The sequence below is a fragment of the Limulus polyphemus genome, unplaced genomic scaffold, assembly GCF_000517525.1.
Source record: "Limulus polyphemus unplaced genomic scaffold, Limulus_polyphemus-2.1.2 Scaffold6462, whole genome shotgun sequence".
Taxonomy (NCBI): Eukaryota; Metazoa; Arthropoda; class Merostomata; order Xiphosura; family Limulidae; genus Limulus; species Limulus polyphemus.
In genome coordinates this window covers 24882-39231 of record NW_013672072.1, presented here as the reverse complement: position 1 = coordinate 39231, position 14350 = coordinate 24882, and the positions used below count along the sequence as shown (strand labels likewise).

Sequence of the window (14350 nt, the reverse complement as noted above, 5' to 3'; positions counted from 1 at the left end):
ATACAGTTGGGGATCTTCAGTGTTACACATATCATAAGAAGAATGAGATACAATGATTATACAGTTGGGGATCTTCAGTGTTACACATATCATAAGAAGAATGAGATACAATGATTATACAGTTGGGGATTTTCAGTGTTACATACTATAAGAAGAATGAGATACAATGATTATACAGTTGGGGATTTTCAGTGTTACACATCATAAGAAGAATGAGATACAATGATTATACAGTTGGGGATCTTCAGTGTTACACATATACTATAAGAAGAATGAGGTACAATGATTACACAGTTGGGGATCTTCAGTGTTACACATACTATAAGAAGAATGAGATACAATGATTACACAGTTGGGGTCTTTAGTGTTACACATGTACTGTAAGAAAAACGAGATACAATGATTACACAGTTGGGGATCTTCGGTGTTACACATGTAGTATAAGAAGAATGAGATACAATGTTTACACAGTTGGAGATCTTCAGTGTTACACATGTACTATAAGAAGAACAAGACACACTGATTACATAGTTGGTAATCTTCTAAGTATTACACGTATACTGTAAGAAGAACATACATAGTGATTGCACAGTTGGTGATCTTCCATATATATTAAACATGTGATCCAAATTATGATAACCTAACTGCATTACTTTTCACTTTCTATAGTTAAAGTTCTTTTGCCAAGTATTTGTCCAATTTACCAATTCGTCCTCCAAGTCATTCTGTAGTACTTGAACATTTTTAGTACAGCTAGAAATACCAAAGAGCATAATTCATTAGCAAGCTGAACTAATTTTCTGATTTTGCTCCTAGCCCCCCAGTGACACAGCGGTATGTCTGCGGACTTACAACGATAGAAACCGGGTTTCGATATTCATGGTGGGCAGAGCACAGATAGCCCATTATGTAGCTTTGTGCTTACTTCCAAACAAAAAATTTTGCTCCTACCAGTATCATTAATGTAAATAAGCAAAGGACCGATTCCAGTAGTGTTTGAAAATAATTATCACATCTTGTTGAAAAAATGTAAGTTAAAGGATTATCTTAAAGAAATTAGGCATACCTGTACATACACAAAACAAAGTAGATTTAGCAACTTTAAATGTCATAAATTTCTATGTTAACTAAACTGAACATATTAATCACACACTAAATGCTGTATGAGTGATAAGAATTTGAAAGTTCACCAAATAAGTAAAATGCTGCCACAAAACTTTCAATTATCCATGTTATTAATGTTAAAGTATCCATTCTTTTTTATCAATATTACTTCAGTACATTGTTCATGGAAGAGGATCCATTGTCTCTTCATAATTCCAAATGCAGAGTGGTCCCATCCTGGATCCTTGGTTGAGCACAGTTTGCTCCAAATCTTCCCTATAATTCTGGGGACAAGTGGAATTTACCTTACCCACACAGTTGGGGAGTGAAGATGAGTGTTCATAATTCCAGACCAGACAAGTTTTGTTTTCTCAGATTGAGTATGGCATACAGGATCCTGTCATTCTGAGCTTGGGGTGTTGCCTTTCAGACTTCTTCAGGTTGAGGAGAGGGCTTATCCACCTTCTTGTTCTGATTCCGATGGTTCGGAATGCATCACTCTATAGCTACAGGTTGGGATCCATTCACAACTATATGTATTGTGGTCTAAATTCCCTAGCCACCAACCCTGAGGAGTGGAACCTTGGCTACCTAGTTGTGGCCTGGACAGTAGTGATGACCAATCATGTCAAATTCCACCTGTAGTTCAGGAATTAGGTTTCAGGTGAAGAGCATACCTGTTCTGGATATAGTGTGGTTTCCCTACTAGGGTGCTAATCTTTATTGACAAGCCCATGATATATGCAGATGCATTTTGTATGGATAATGCTCTCACTGGCCCCTCCACCTTAAAAATCCAAAATGTATTTCCAATAATACTTACCTCCTGTGCTGGTCTTCTGTTCTTCATCCATTGGCTCTGGAACTGGATGCATTCATTCAGAACTGGTCCATCCTCTTTGTCTTTGCTTACCTTCTATTTGTCTCCTCCTTCATGTTTCTCCCTCATTTGGGACTCTCCATGTCGGGTCCTTTTTCGTGGCACCCTATTGGTCAGCTCAAACATGGTTTCTTCTGTTGAGCCTTCAACAGTACTCTCTTCCTCCTCTTACTTTTCCTCTTTCCTGCTCTCTTTTTCTTCAGCCTTATTCTTTTCTCTGTGCCCTGAATTTCAGCTATACTGTCACTCTGACTTCATGTATGGGATTTGTCTAGTCCCTTAAGTCTTAAAACATTGTGGACTTTCTTTGCATCTTTCCCTTTTTTTTTGGCCTATCCTCCCTCCTGGTATATCAGCAGAAGTAGTGTATTTTTCACAGTTCATCACTTCGTTGTTCTTTTTCCCTTCTTGTCCTTCTGTTTCCCATCTCTCTGAATTCTTCATTGGATCTTTGACCAGGGATTATCAGTATCAACTGTTTGGCTTCTCACTTCTGTCATCCATTAGAGGAGATTGTTCAGGCTGACATGTGGACAACCCTTCACACCTTTGTCCTACATTTTCTATCATTTAGCCATTTAGTTCATATGTTCCAACACTGAGAATGTATTTCCAATAGATACTCTCCTCCTCTCACACTTCCCATCCTTCCTCACCACTTTTAGTGCATCATCTTTTCTTGTCTAATCTCAAAGTGATTATTGTACAGTCAGTATAGAGGGAGTCAACTGCACTAGGATAATATGTCACACTCCGATTGGTTGAGGGTTGTTACATGCTCATTTGCATGCAAGAATGCAGCAATATCAAGTGGAAACACAAGTTCAGGTGGGATCCTCAAGGCTAGTGGCAAGCAAAAAGATGTGCATATAGAGGGTAGCAATGAATTGGGGAAAGCAGTATGTGAGAGGATGTATCTAACATAAATACTTTTTTCAGTGTTGGAAAACATTAAAATGCAGATAAGTAGAAGGAAAATTGTGTTCTTTCACCTGTGTTATTAAGAAAAACTTGTGTATTTGGGAAAGAATGGAATTTAAAGTAAAAGAGAGCTAACTTGACTCATACCACATTTGTGCATGTTTTTTTCTGTAATTACATACATTTAATTGTAAGTTGTTATTGTGATCAGGATTTGATATGGGTATTCCAGAAGACCACCATTATTATATATTTTCAATGTCTATACAAATCTGTATTAGGTTCGTAACCTATAATTTTCCAATAACAGAGCCTAAAACTAGCACTGACTTAAGGTTGTGATGAGATGTAAATTATTGTCATGATTAATAGCCTGTACATGTCTCACTATTGTTAGTAGTTTATTGTTATTATACTAGGTGCTAACTACTGATCAGCTCATATCCTGCATTTTGGTTAATGGTGTTTTCACAGAAGTTCTGAGAAGGAGTGTTTGTGATGGAAGAGGCCAGGGTTTGACACTGGGTCTTCCTGTTGGGAAAGCTTGTGTACTATCTCAGAACAGAGAAATAAGAACTGTGAAAAGGGTGTTTTTTTCTCTACCAAACAGTATAATTAAAAGCAAATCTATTATAACACATGAAATATATCCATTTTTTTTGTTTCAGATATTTAAAAGCTGTGAAAAGAAAAGATGCTCCAGGATTTCTTTTAAGAATGGCAGATGAAGTAAGTTAGCTTGTGATTCAGAACTTTAATATGTTACTCTATTCATATTGCATTCTGATGTACACATATTTTAGTGTGCAACAAAATTTTATAGCATGAGCATGCGATTCATTACATAACCAAGGCAATAAAAATGTTCTGATTTATTCTAAACTTTAAGATTGTGAATTATTTATGCCTTTGTCAGACTTGGAAAACTTTTTATTATGATGAAAAGTATTTAGCTGTCTATTAACTTTTAGGGCCAGACATAGCTTAGAGGTTAGCATGTTTGTACTGTGAAGTTGAGGGTTCATGGTTTGTATCTCATTTCATATTAAAGTTTTGATACAATTATAACCTCTAGAGTTGTAAAGACAGAGTTTTATTATTGAACTGAAAGTTTTGGAACAATTAGAGTTATGATATAGAAACAGGTATATCATTTAGTGGTACAGAGAGGTAGGTATCTCTCTGAAATACATTTTCTTGGAAGGAAAATGTTAATTTCTGCTAAATTATTGATTGAAATAAATACTCTAATTTTTTCCATTGTAATCAGAGCAAAGTTATACACTAGTGCCAGTGAAATATGGATTATCTTTCACATCTCCAGATATAAGAGGTCAAAGTTTGTAAAATTACATGATGCAAATAGAAGAGTATATCAAAACTTTGAATATCATATAGTTGGCCATTAATTATATTATCATATAATTGGTCATTAATTATAACTGCACTACTTGTATTATCATATAATTGGTCATTAATTATAACTGCACTACTTGTATTATCATATAATTGGCCATTAATTATGACTGTACTACTTGTATTATCATATAATTGGCCATTAATTATGACTGTACTACTTGAAATATCATATAATTGGCCATTAATTATGACTGTACTACTTGTAATATCATATAATTGGCCATTAATTATGACTGTACTACTTATAATATCATATAACTGGCCATTAATTATGAATGTACTACTTGTATTATTTGGAGGTTTTTGTGTCCATTAACTTTGTTTTACATTCTTATTTAATAACTATTTCTAGATTGATCTTTCACCTGCACTTCTTGCAAGGCTTATTCTAGAACAGCATTCCACCCAAAAACCTGATGGAGGAGAAGCCCGTGAGTATTACTTGCTTAGTCTTCTTGAAAATTGTAAAAAATATAAAAGGAAAGAAAGTCTTATGAGATGTCTTTTATAAACAACTGATTGGTGAGCATTTTAATTTACTTAATAATAACCTTTTACAATTTGGAAAATTACTTTTCTTCAAGAATGCTTTTAAAATGATATGCATCATTGATCTATTCATTCCAAGCTAATATTACACCTGGAATTAACACCAAAACCTAAATCCATATTTCATCAACCATTCTGTTAGCATCATTTACCATTTCTCATATATTATGTTACTTCTGTCTTGTCACTTTGTGGTATTCGTGGTTTAGAGCAATAATGTTACAAACTACTCCTGTTTAAAAAGAGATTTGAATATTCTGAGATAACTTACCTCTTCTTACACTTTAGCTGTCTTCCTCATGTGTCTGCCTAAGAGATTTGCATTTCACTAGCCTTGAGGCAGCTACCACTTAATTTTGTGTGTTTAATGTGAACTGCACTAGTGTATGGTGACATCACCATGAAACAAAAGCCCTCCTCCTGTAGAAAGGCAATACAACATTCATGTGCAATAGGTCCCTCTATGTACTTGCACTTGTAGTAATGTCATTCCTCTCGTTAGCATTGTGCTGATTAGACATGTTTAAATTTCTCTTGACTGGTCAAGCTACAAAAAAGTAACACCTCAGACTGTTATTTTTCTCATCATCCCAATCATATTTAGAGAGTTCTGGAATCAGATCTTTGGAAAATTGTGAATTTTGTTAATAAGAAGTACACTCTATGGAAGAATAAGTAAATTAGTGTTTACATAGTACAAGAAAAAGCAAAGGAAAGAGATTAAACTTCTACAAGAGCTAGGGAAATGTATATTTATCTTATTTTGTAATTGTCATCCTGTGAATTTTTTGTATATGTGTATAATGACTCAAAAGTATTTTGCCACTTTTTTATATACTATGTTTTGGTTATTTGTCCTGGACTCATCAGCTTTTTGGTTTTATTGTCTTGTACTTTCTCCACCTAACGATAAATCTGTGTTTTTAAGGTGTGTTGTTCTTGTGGTTCTTTGGTTAATTTACTGAAGGTCTTTTTTATACAAACTTTTCATCACTGCATGTATAATCAATAACATTGTAACGTTGTTCTTATTGTTTAAATATGCCTGTTTTATTTTATAAAAGAATAAAATTTAATGATTTTTGGTATTTCTAAAACTAATTTCTTGACAAGTATCATATACATAATACCAATAATTACAGCAGAATCAGTCAAGAAACAAAAAGTAATTCTGAATGGGATAATTTTAACTGTGTATTCCTAGTGTATGTAAAATAACGAGACTGGGTAAAACTGGTAAAAATGAGCACAATCTGAATAAAAAAACAGAAAATACAGCATATGTACTTGCGCACACAAAAAGTCAGTTGCTCTTAATAAGCAATATTTAATCCTACAGCAGTCACTCTTTCAGGATTTATTTCTATAGAACAAAACATGAAATGATGATTTCTGAGTACAATATTCTTTCAGCAATCTCCTTGTAGAACTGGCCCTAGAAAGTGCATCTGAATTCAATGGGTAAACATGTTTTCTTTGTCTAGTCAACAATGTCACCTTGTTACATTTGTTCTTTCATGACACTGGTTGGCTGTATCATTGAGATAATGTCAACTCAGCCAGTAAAGGATATTACAGCAATAGTCCTTTTAACCTTGATGCTAAATGTCACTGCAATATTATCTTGGGCAGAATAGACATTGTAAAGAACAAAGCAACCAGAACAAGGCAACATCACTGACTTTGTGGACTATGTGTTGCCACCATTATAGCATGGAAACTAAATGGCTGAAAAAATGGAAAAATCTCTATCATTAAAGCATATAGAAAATATATGGTATGTCTGCATATCACAGTCTGTTTAGAAAACAAAGATAAGTGTTTATATGATCAGACATGGAACACTAATGGGATAATTTTTGGACACAAAACTGTTTCTATACTTAAATTCTAAGTTTACACAAGAAATCTGTAAGTTTCAAAAAGTTAATGCTGTTTTCCATATTGATTTTAAAAAAATTTAGTCAAATGAGTATATGACTTGAAACTACTTTTCATAAGGTTATTTTTTGAGTATGAAGCTCTTTTCAGTATGCAAGAGATTTTCTGCAAGTTGCAAGTAGTTTTTAAAACATTTCTTTGTGAGGAAGTTTTTGTTTTGCATTAAATGTACAGTAAACTAAGTGTAAAAAGAAGTATGTTGTACGTCAAACCATGAAGGAGTTAACTACAAATATATATATATATCTGTAGTTAACTCCTTGGCGGTTTAACCTACAACATACTTCTTTTTTTTATCACTTTCAACAACCACTATGCATAATTTCCTATGCAGTTTTATAGTAAACTAAGTTTAGTCCACATTGATGATAGGCTTGTATTAAATTAATTATTAATGTATGAGAACTTGCTATCTTGTTTCCAGTTAATAATTCTACATAAAAAATAATCAAATAAACTTACTGTTTGATGTTTTTAAAATATTTAAATTTTACATTAGAAAATATGTGAAAAAAACTAAAAATATAAGTTGAATTTAAATAGATGACTGTTGGTTCTTATATTTCTTTGGAAGACAATTTAAATTTCTGTTAATGGTATCTCTCAGTATTGTGAGACTTTTGACAATAAAATGTTTTTTTAAAGCTGTTAAGCACGTCATTACCCAGATGATGAGGGATACAAGCTTGATTGAAGATGGGGACTTAGCTGTGGAAGTTTTTCAGGTAGGAAGTTAAATGTACTATCCAATGTAATGTGTCCTTGAATTACACATTTGATCAACAAATAATTTAAACTTATTTGTAGTCATGCAGATGTTACTTGTGTCATTTAATGTAGTGCGCGCTTAATTTAATCTCCTGTTTAAACATATTTTTAAGCTAAAGTCACATTAAATAAAGTACCTACTTTATGTTTACGGCACATTCTGTTTTATTTACACGTTTTATAAAATCTTACAGCATCACCAAGGATTGAACATTGGTTTTTCATAAGATATGTAACCTTTGCTTAATTATAGCTTCTTGATTCAGTGCTGCCCTTTATATGCAAATTTTTTTTTGCTCACTACTAGCCTTGAGGCTCCCACCTAAACTCACATTTTTCCATATGATATTGCTACATTGTTACATGCAAGTGAGCATGTGACAACCCTCCACCAATAGGAGGATGATGTGGCTTCCCTCAATACTGATTGTTCAATCATCACTTCTTGATTTGGCACTCGCATGTTTAGATGAGTCTTTTTTTTGCTCATGAGGATTATCGAAATAAGTATTTTTTTCTTACAGAAGTATCTACACATCAAAACCATTATTATGGAAAGTTTAATTCTGAAATTTAAATTTCAAAGTTGTTTTGCACCTGTAGATTTTGTGGTCCTTTTGTTTTCCACATTATGAATTCTCAAGGTAATGTTACTTCCACTTTGCCGGATGTGGAACAGCAAGACGTTATTCATGCTGATCAAACAACTACAATGATGCTGGATTCCTCTTTGTCTTTCGAGGAGGTGACAGTTATTGTGCAACCGGAGATGGATTATTTCATGAAACCTGGGCCTTCTGAGCCTGATAAAGATATCCTTTCTCCTGGGAATTCTGTTTGTGATGATGAAAATTATGACAGTCTTTTCTCCCTACCTACCTTTGCCAGTATTTTTACTAGTACTGTCTTGAATCTCCTTAGGCCTTCCCCCATCTTCCTTGGACATGGTTTCTCAGGCTTGTTACTTATTTTCTCAGTTTTCTGTGTCATATGATTCTTTGCCTTCCTTTCTGTATTTGACACCTTCTTCTGATTGTTATATTTTCCTCTCTCACTCTAGATATTCAGGTCTATGCTGAATAGTTTTTTTTCATTCTGGTGCTAGCATGGCTCTTCCTCCTTGCCTGGTTGATACATATGCCTTGGCTTATCATTGGGCTGATTTTCTTTTTTTTTGGACTCCCAAACCCTGGACTCTGTGCTTCAGGCTTGGAGCTCACAACTTCTGTCTTCTGTGAAAATTTCTCAAGCCCAATTTTCTCACATTTGTGTTACCCTCACTTATCTTTCCTTCATTCATCTTCTTTCTAAGGCTATACTCCATTTCCCTGAGAGGTTTTTGGCAGATACTTATTCCTTTATCATCTCTAATTTGGTGTATTCATCTTACTTGGCCTTGTCACTTCCTATTTGGTTACTCTTTTGCTGGGGAGGGATGCCCTTCTTGTTGTAGTGCATTTTCCTCCCTCTTATTCAGGGGCCTTTGTCTAGCTCTTTTCCTCTGCTAAGGTGTTTTTGATGGAATAATTGACTCCCTGGAGTCAAAGGTTGAGGCCGTGCAGCAACAGTTTTCTGTATCCTCTTTTGCTTTCCATCTCTCTTAAGCTCCTTCTCTTCCTATTTCTTATCCTGTTCTCACACTTCCTCTCCTCTCCCTGTTACTTTGCTCTCTTCTGTTCTTTCATTGTTTGTAGACTTCAGTAGCATCAATCTTGGCAATAACTATACTCTATGCTTGGGAACGTTAGAGGCCTGTAATGCTTGGTTTGCAAATCTTTGGCTTCTGTTTGTGTCCAAATGTTGAGTACTGCAAGTTCCTATCTTGTCTCCTGTTTCCATTAATGTTTCTCTTGCAAGGGATCCTGTATCTTGCCAGCATCTCTCAGAGACATTGTCAGACATGTTGGCCAAGTATGCTATCAAATTGATTTCTCATTCTTTTTCAAGACTTTTATTAATGTTTATTTGTCATCACCAAGAAAATGGGGAATTGACATATGGTCATAGATCTTTTACGTTTCAACCAGTTTCTTGACCTTCCTCGGTTTGTTCACCCTTTGGTGGTCTTTTGCTTCAGGGCTGTGGATGGCCAAGGTGGACATTTTTTTTCTTATCTTTAAATTCCCATCTCCTCTGCATCCAGGCTTTAACTTCAGTTTATTCACTGAGGTCAGGTTTATCATTTCTGCACTCTTCCTTTTGGCCTTGCATCGGTTGAATAGTGCATACTTTTGCTTGTCACATTCACAGCTTGGAATTGTGACTCCAACATTCTTTGAATGATTGGCTTCTTTTAGCTCCATCCCAACAGGCATTTTACAACTGTACTCTTCTTCTCCTTTTGGAGACAGCTTGTTTTGGTTAATTAGTCAAGCTGAAGAAGTTTAATCTCTCACCCACTCATTATCTGGTTCATTTGGCTGTGTTCTTCAACACAGAGTATTCTATGCTTTGTTTGAGAGCCATGGATTGATTGGTTTTTCTTTATCCTGTCCTCTTCTTGCTACATGCTTCTCTCTGTTTTGGGGATTTGGGCTACCATGTAATCATTTATTCACTTGATTCATGCTCACGTGCATCTTTTGCAATGGACCCTGCACAATCAATGGAATCTCTCTTGGAATTCTTTATCTCTCTCATCCATCTTCCTTTTTCCCTACACACCAATTTTCCTGGTGGTTCGACTGAACCAATACCACATGAGTGTTCCTCTTTCTCCCTCTTGTCTAGATCTCCATCTCTTTGCAGATGCTTACTTCATGGGGTGGGATGCTTGTCTCAACTATTTAGAGATTTTTGGTCAATGGTCTTCATAGGAATTGACCCTTCATATCAATCTCTTGAAACTTTTGGCAGTTCACCAGGCTTTGGATCACTTTCTTACAGTTGTACAAGGCCATTTGGTAATGATCCATGGTAATGATACTGTGGTATCCTATGTCAGTTGCCAGGAGGGCACTCAGTCTCACTCTCTGTTTCTTCCACACCCTCAACCTCCTTTTCTGGGCCCATTCTCTACAAGTTGAACTGGTTGCTTGTCATATTCTGGGTGCCCTGAATCTTTTTTGCAGGTTGCCTCTCAAGTGGTCCCTTAATTCTCAGATTCTTCAGTGGTGTTACACTTATCGATGCCTTTGCCACTATACAACAATGCCAAGCTTTCCCTTTTCTTGTCTCCTGTTCCTTATCCTATGGCTCCGGCAGTGGATGCATTCATTCAGGACTGGTCCATCCACCTTTTCTATGCTTACTCCCTATTTGTCTCCTCTCCCATGTTCTCTTCCTTCTTGAGGCACCCTATAGGCCAACTCAAACATGTTTTCTTCTGTTGAGCTTTCTACAGTCCTCCCATCGTCTTCCTTTCTCCTGCTCTCTTCTTCTTCATCCTTATTTTTCTCTCTTTCATCCAGCCATGTTGTCCGACTTCGTGTGTGGAATTTGTCCACTCCCTCTCTTCACGTGTAGCCTAGCCCTCCTTCTTTGACATTTTGTTTACCCATCCTCCCTCCTTGTAAATCAGCAGAAGTGGCATTTTTTTTGCCATTGGTTACTGTATCATTCTTTCTCCTTTTCTTGTTCTTCTGTTCCCTATCTCTCTGAATTCTTCATGTGGCTTTTTGACCAAGGATTATCAGTATCTACTATTTTGCTGGTTACCAGTTGACTCTCTCTCTCTAGTACTTTCTGGTTTTCTCGTTACTGTCAGGTTTTCTCTTCTCCTGTTTTTACTGTGCTTTTCTGTTCCTTTCACCATCTTAATCTGGCCTTCCTAACTGCAACCATAATATTATTCTTCATGACTTTACTCTCCTACCTTTTGAACCTTTGGCTTCCTGTTCCTTGTACTATTTTTCACATAAAACCTGTTTTATCCTTTTCATCTGTGGTCGTCAATATTCTGATGTATATGCCATCGATTCTTCATGCATTATTTTTCTTGATTGCACTTTTCTCCCTAAAATATCTGTGGATGGGAGGGTGACAATACACCTACTCCTATATCTCTCCCTTCTATTTCTCATCTTCATTTTCATTATTGTGTCCTCTGTCAGAAATATGTTTTAATTGTTGGAAAATGTTAACATTTGTTTTTATATCTATTTTTCTACTTACTGACTTGTTTCTATATTGTTTACTGTTGGTTGGAGGATCCACATATTGCATCACATTGTGTAATTTTATGTTTTAAAATGATATAACATTTAGTGTAAAACCTTATAAAACATTTAGGGGAAATCATTGGGGTTTCATATAAAATACATTGGGGATTCCAGCAGTAATTAGTAGGTTTAATTACAATATTGATGGTATACTTGTTTTAAATTGATATGTTAAATTCTCACTGGTATGTTATTAGAGATCCTGTAACCAACAAAGTCATGGACACACAAGCAACTTAATTTGGTAAATAAATCACAATAATATGTTTAAAAACCCAGAATGGACTGAATCAATAATTCTAGGGTTAGATTACATTATGTGTCTAACTGATACAAGTTATTAAAGATATTATAGATGTTCTCTTTAAGGTATACTTTTCTCTATAAAAGAAGTTATAAATATTAGTTTTACAAAAAACTTAAGTGAAACTGTTACTACAAGTTCACTAATAAAGTTCATACTTTAAAATAATTAGAATATTTTTTTTATTGACTTTAATCTTTTCTTTACCTAGTGTATAATTAATGACGATAATTATGGACCAGTAGCAGATGCTGTAAAACAGTAAGTACAGAACTACAGCTACAAATCAATATAGAAAAAGGGATTTATAAAAATTACAGATTACACTTACAATGTAGCATTCTTACCTCATACATCATAGAGTTAAAAAAATGTCCACTCTGATATAAATCTATAAAATAAAGATATAATTTAACGGCATGCATAAGTTATCCATCCATATTCAAGGAATTCGTCTCATGAAAATAAAATACTAATTGTATATATTCATTCTTAAAGTTTTGTAAATTATGTATTAACTCATAGACTCTTCGTCCTTACATACTTTCACCTAGATGTATTGCCATACGAAGATGCTTGTATATCCAAATGTAAAAACAAAAACTTAGTTCGTATTTATATGAGCCAATCCAACATCTGCATCCAATCCAATCCAGTCTAGCATGGTAGGAATTTAGGTAATATATAACTAGGGGCAGTCAGAAACTACTGTTTCTCTTCACCCCACTACATAATTAGAATTAAGTGGCCGAGGCTTTTAAGAATTAAATGCTTACATGAGCGAAAGTTTAACAGTTAATTTTCCTAATGACGAATTCACAAGCCGTGTGAAGAGCTGAGAGGAGACGTGGAAGAAAGAACTAACTTAGGATCTTGTAAAGACAGTTTACTGACAACAGAAGCATTACTATCTTGAAACAGTTAATTATTTTTCCACTAAAGTGAAGCTCCAAACAATATTATAACTGTCAATAGGGTTGAAAGGGTGTATTAATAAAGTGAAGAAGAACAAGACAATATGGTTGACTTTCAAAAAAAGAGTAGAAAGTATGTATCAGTTGATAAGCATTATGGGTGGGTCAGTAGTAAGGTTATGAACTTATTATTATAAGACTTCAACAAGACCAGATAACAGTAAAATGCTTTGATTGTTAGTATTTAATAATCTCAAAATCTTTACTAAAGGTTATGTGAGAGGAAGATGGTTAGGGTATGAACATATTTTTCTGCTAGCACTTGCTGGCTGAAAGTCTCAGAACCCCCCCTTCTAAACTTTGAGTTTTATATCCATTAAGTATTTGTGAAAGTTGAAAGCTTCAGTGGACTTTAGTTTCAATTGCATATTGGGTTTCCTCAGAAGTTGTTAAATGTATACAGAAATATACTAAAATTGTATATGTTTAATTTTTCCAGTGCTGTTGGTTTAGAGTTTGAACAGAAACTGAAAGAAGAACTGCAAAGGTTAGGTATAGCATTTGTTGGTGAGTAATAAGTTTTCCCAACAGTGGTGGGGTGTCATTAAGATTCATACACCTTTTCCAAAATATACTTGAGGGTATATGGGTAAAAGGAGTAGGGGATTATGATAAATGCACGTTCTTTTAGGCAAAATATGTTTAATGTGGTTTAATTTAGCACCTTGTTATAGTAGGTTTTATTTAAATTGATGAACGAACCTCAAGACCAATAATGATACTTTAGCATGTCTAACATGTGCATGGCCTAACTCTCTGATCTCCTTTTTATTTTTAATGTTTGTGTGTGTCTGTGTATATATATATATATAATGTATAATCTACAATTTATTTATTGTACATGTAGATATATGTGCCAACAAGTAAGTGAATGTGCCAACAAAGTTCTAATATAATAATGTAATATTATACCATTTATACAAAAGTATAAATGTATCATTTTAAAGTGAAAATTTTCGGTTACATGCTGACTAGCTCTGCATCTGTTGTTTTGATTATGTCTGATAGACGGAATATCCCCAATGCTTTTGGGAGCTATAACCGCAGACATTTTCACTTTAAAAATGATACCTTTTGTACAAACGGTATAATTTTTACATTGTTATATTAGAACCTTGTTGGCATGTATATCTACATGTACAATAAATAAATTGTAGGTTATATTATAATTTTGTCCGGGTTATACAGTGCTGAGTGATCGCCTGTACGCTTTTGATGTAATACAATTTATTAGAAAAATTGTATACATACATACGTACATACATACATATATATATATATATATGTGTGTGTGTGTGTGTATATATATATATATATGTGTGTGTGTGTG

The 14350-nt window shown here is 34.5% G+C and overlaps 1 protein-coding gene across 2 annotated transcripts in view; it reads left to right on the top strand.

Moving 5' to 3' along the window:
• Positions 1-14350, top strand: part of LOC106473739 (uncharacterized protein C15orf41 homolog) — a 44950-nt gene that overhangs the window by 9659 nt on the left and 20941 nt on the right. For both annotated transcript variants that reach the window (XM_022402136.1, XM_022402137.1), the window contains 5 exons: positions 3574-3634; positions 4677-4755; positions 7460-7539; positions 12258-12307; positions 13460-13527. In XM_022402136.1, the coding sequence (XP_022257844.1) occupies positions 3574-3634; positions 4677-4755; positions 7460-7539; positions 12258-12307; positions 13460-13527 (338 nt within the window). The remainder of the gene's footprint in view (positions 1-3573; positions 3635-4676; positions 4756-7459; positions 7540-12257; positions 12308-13459; positions 13528-14350) is intronic.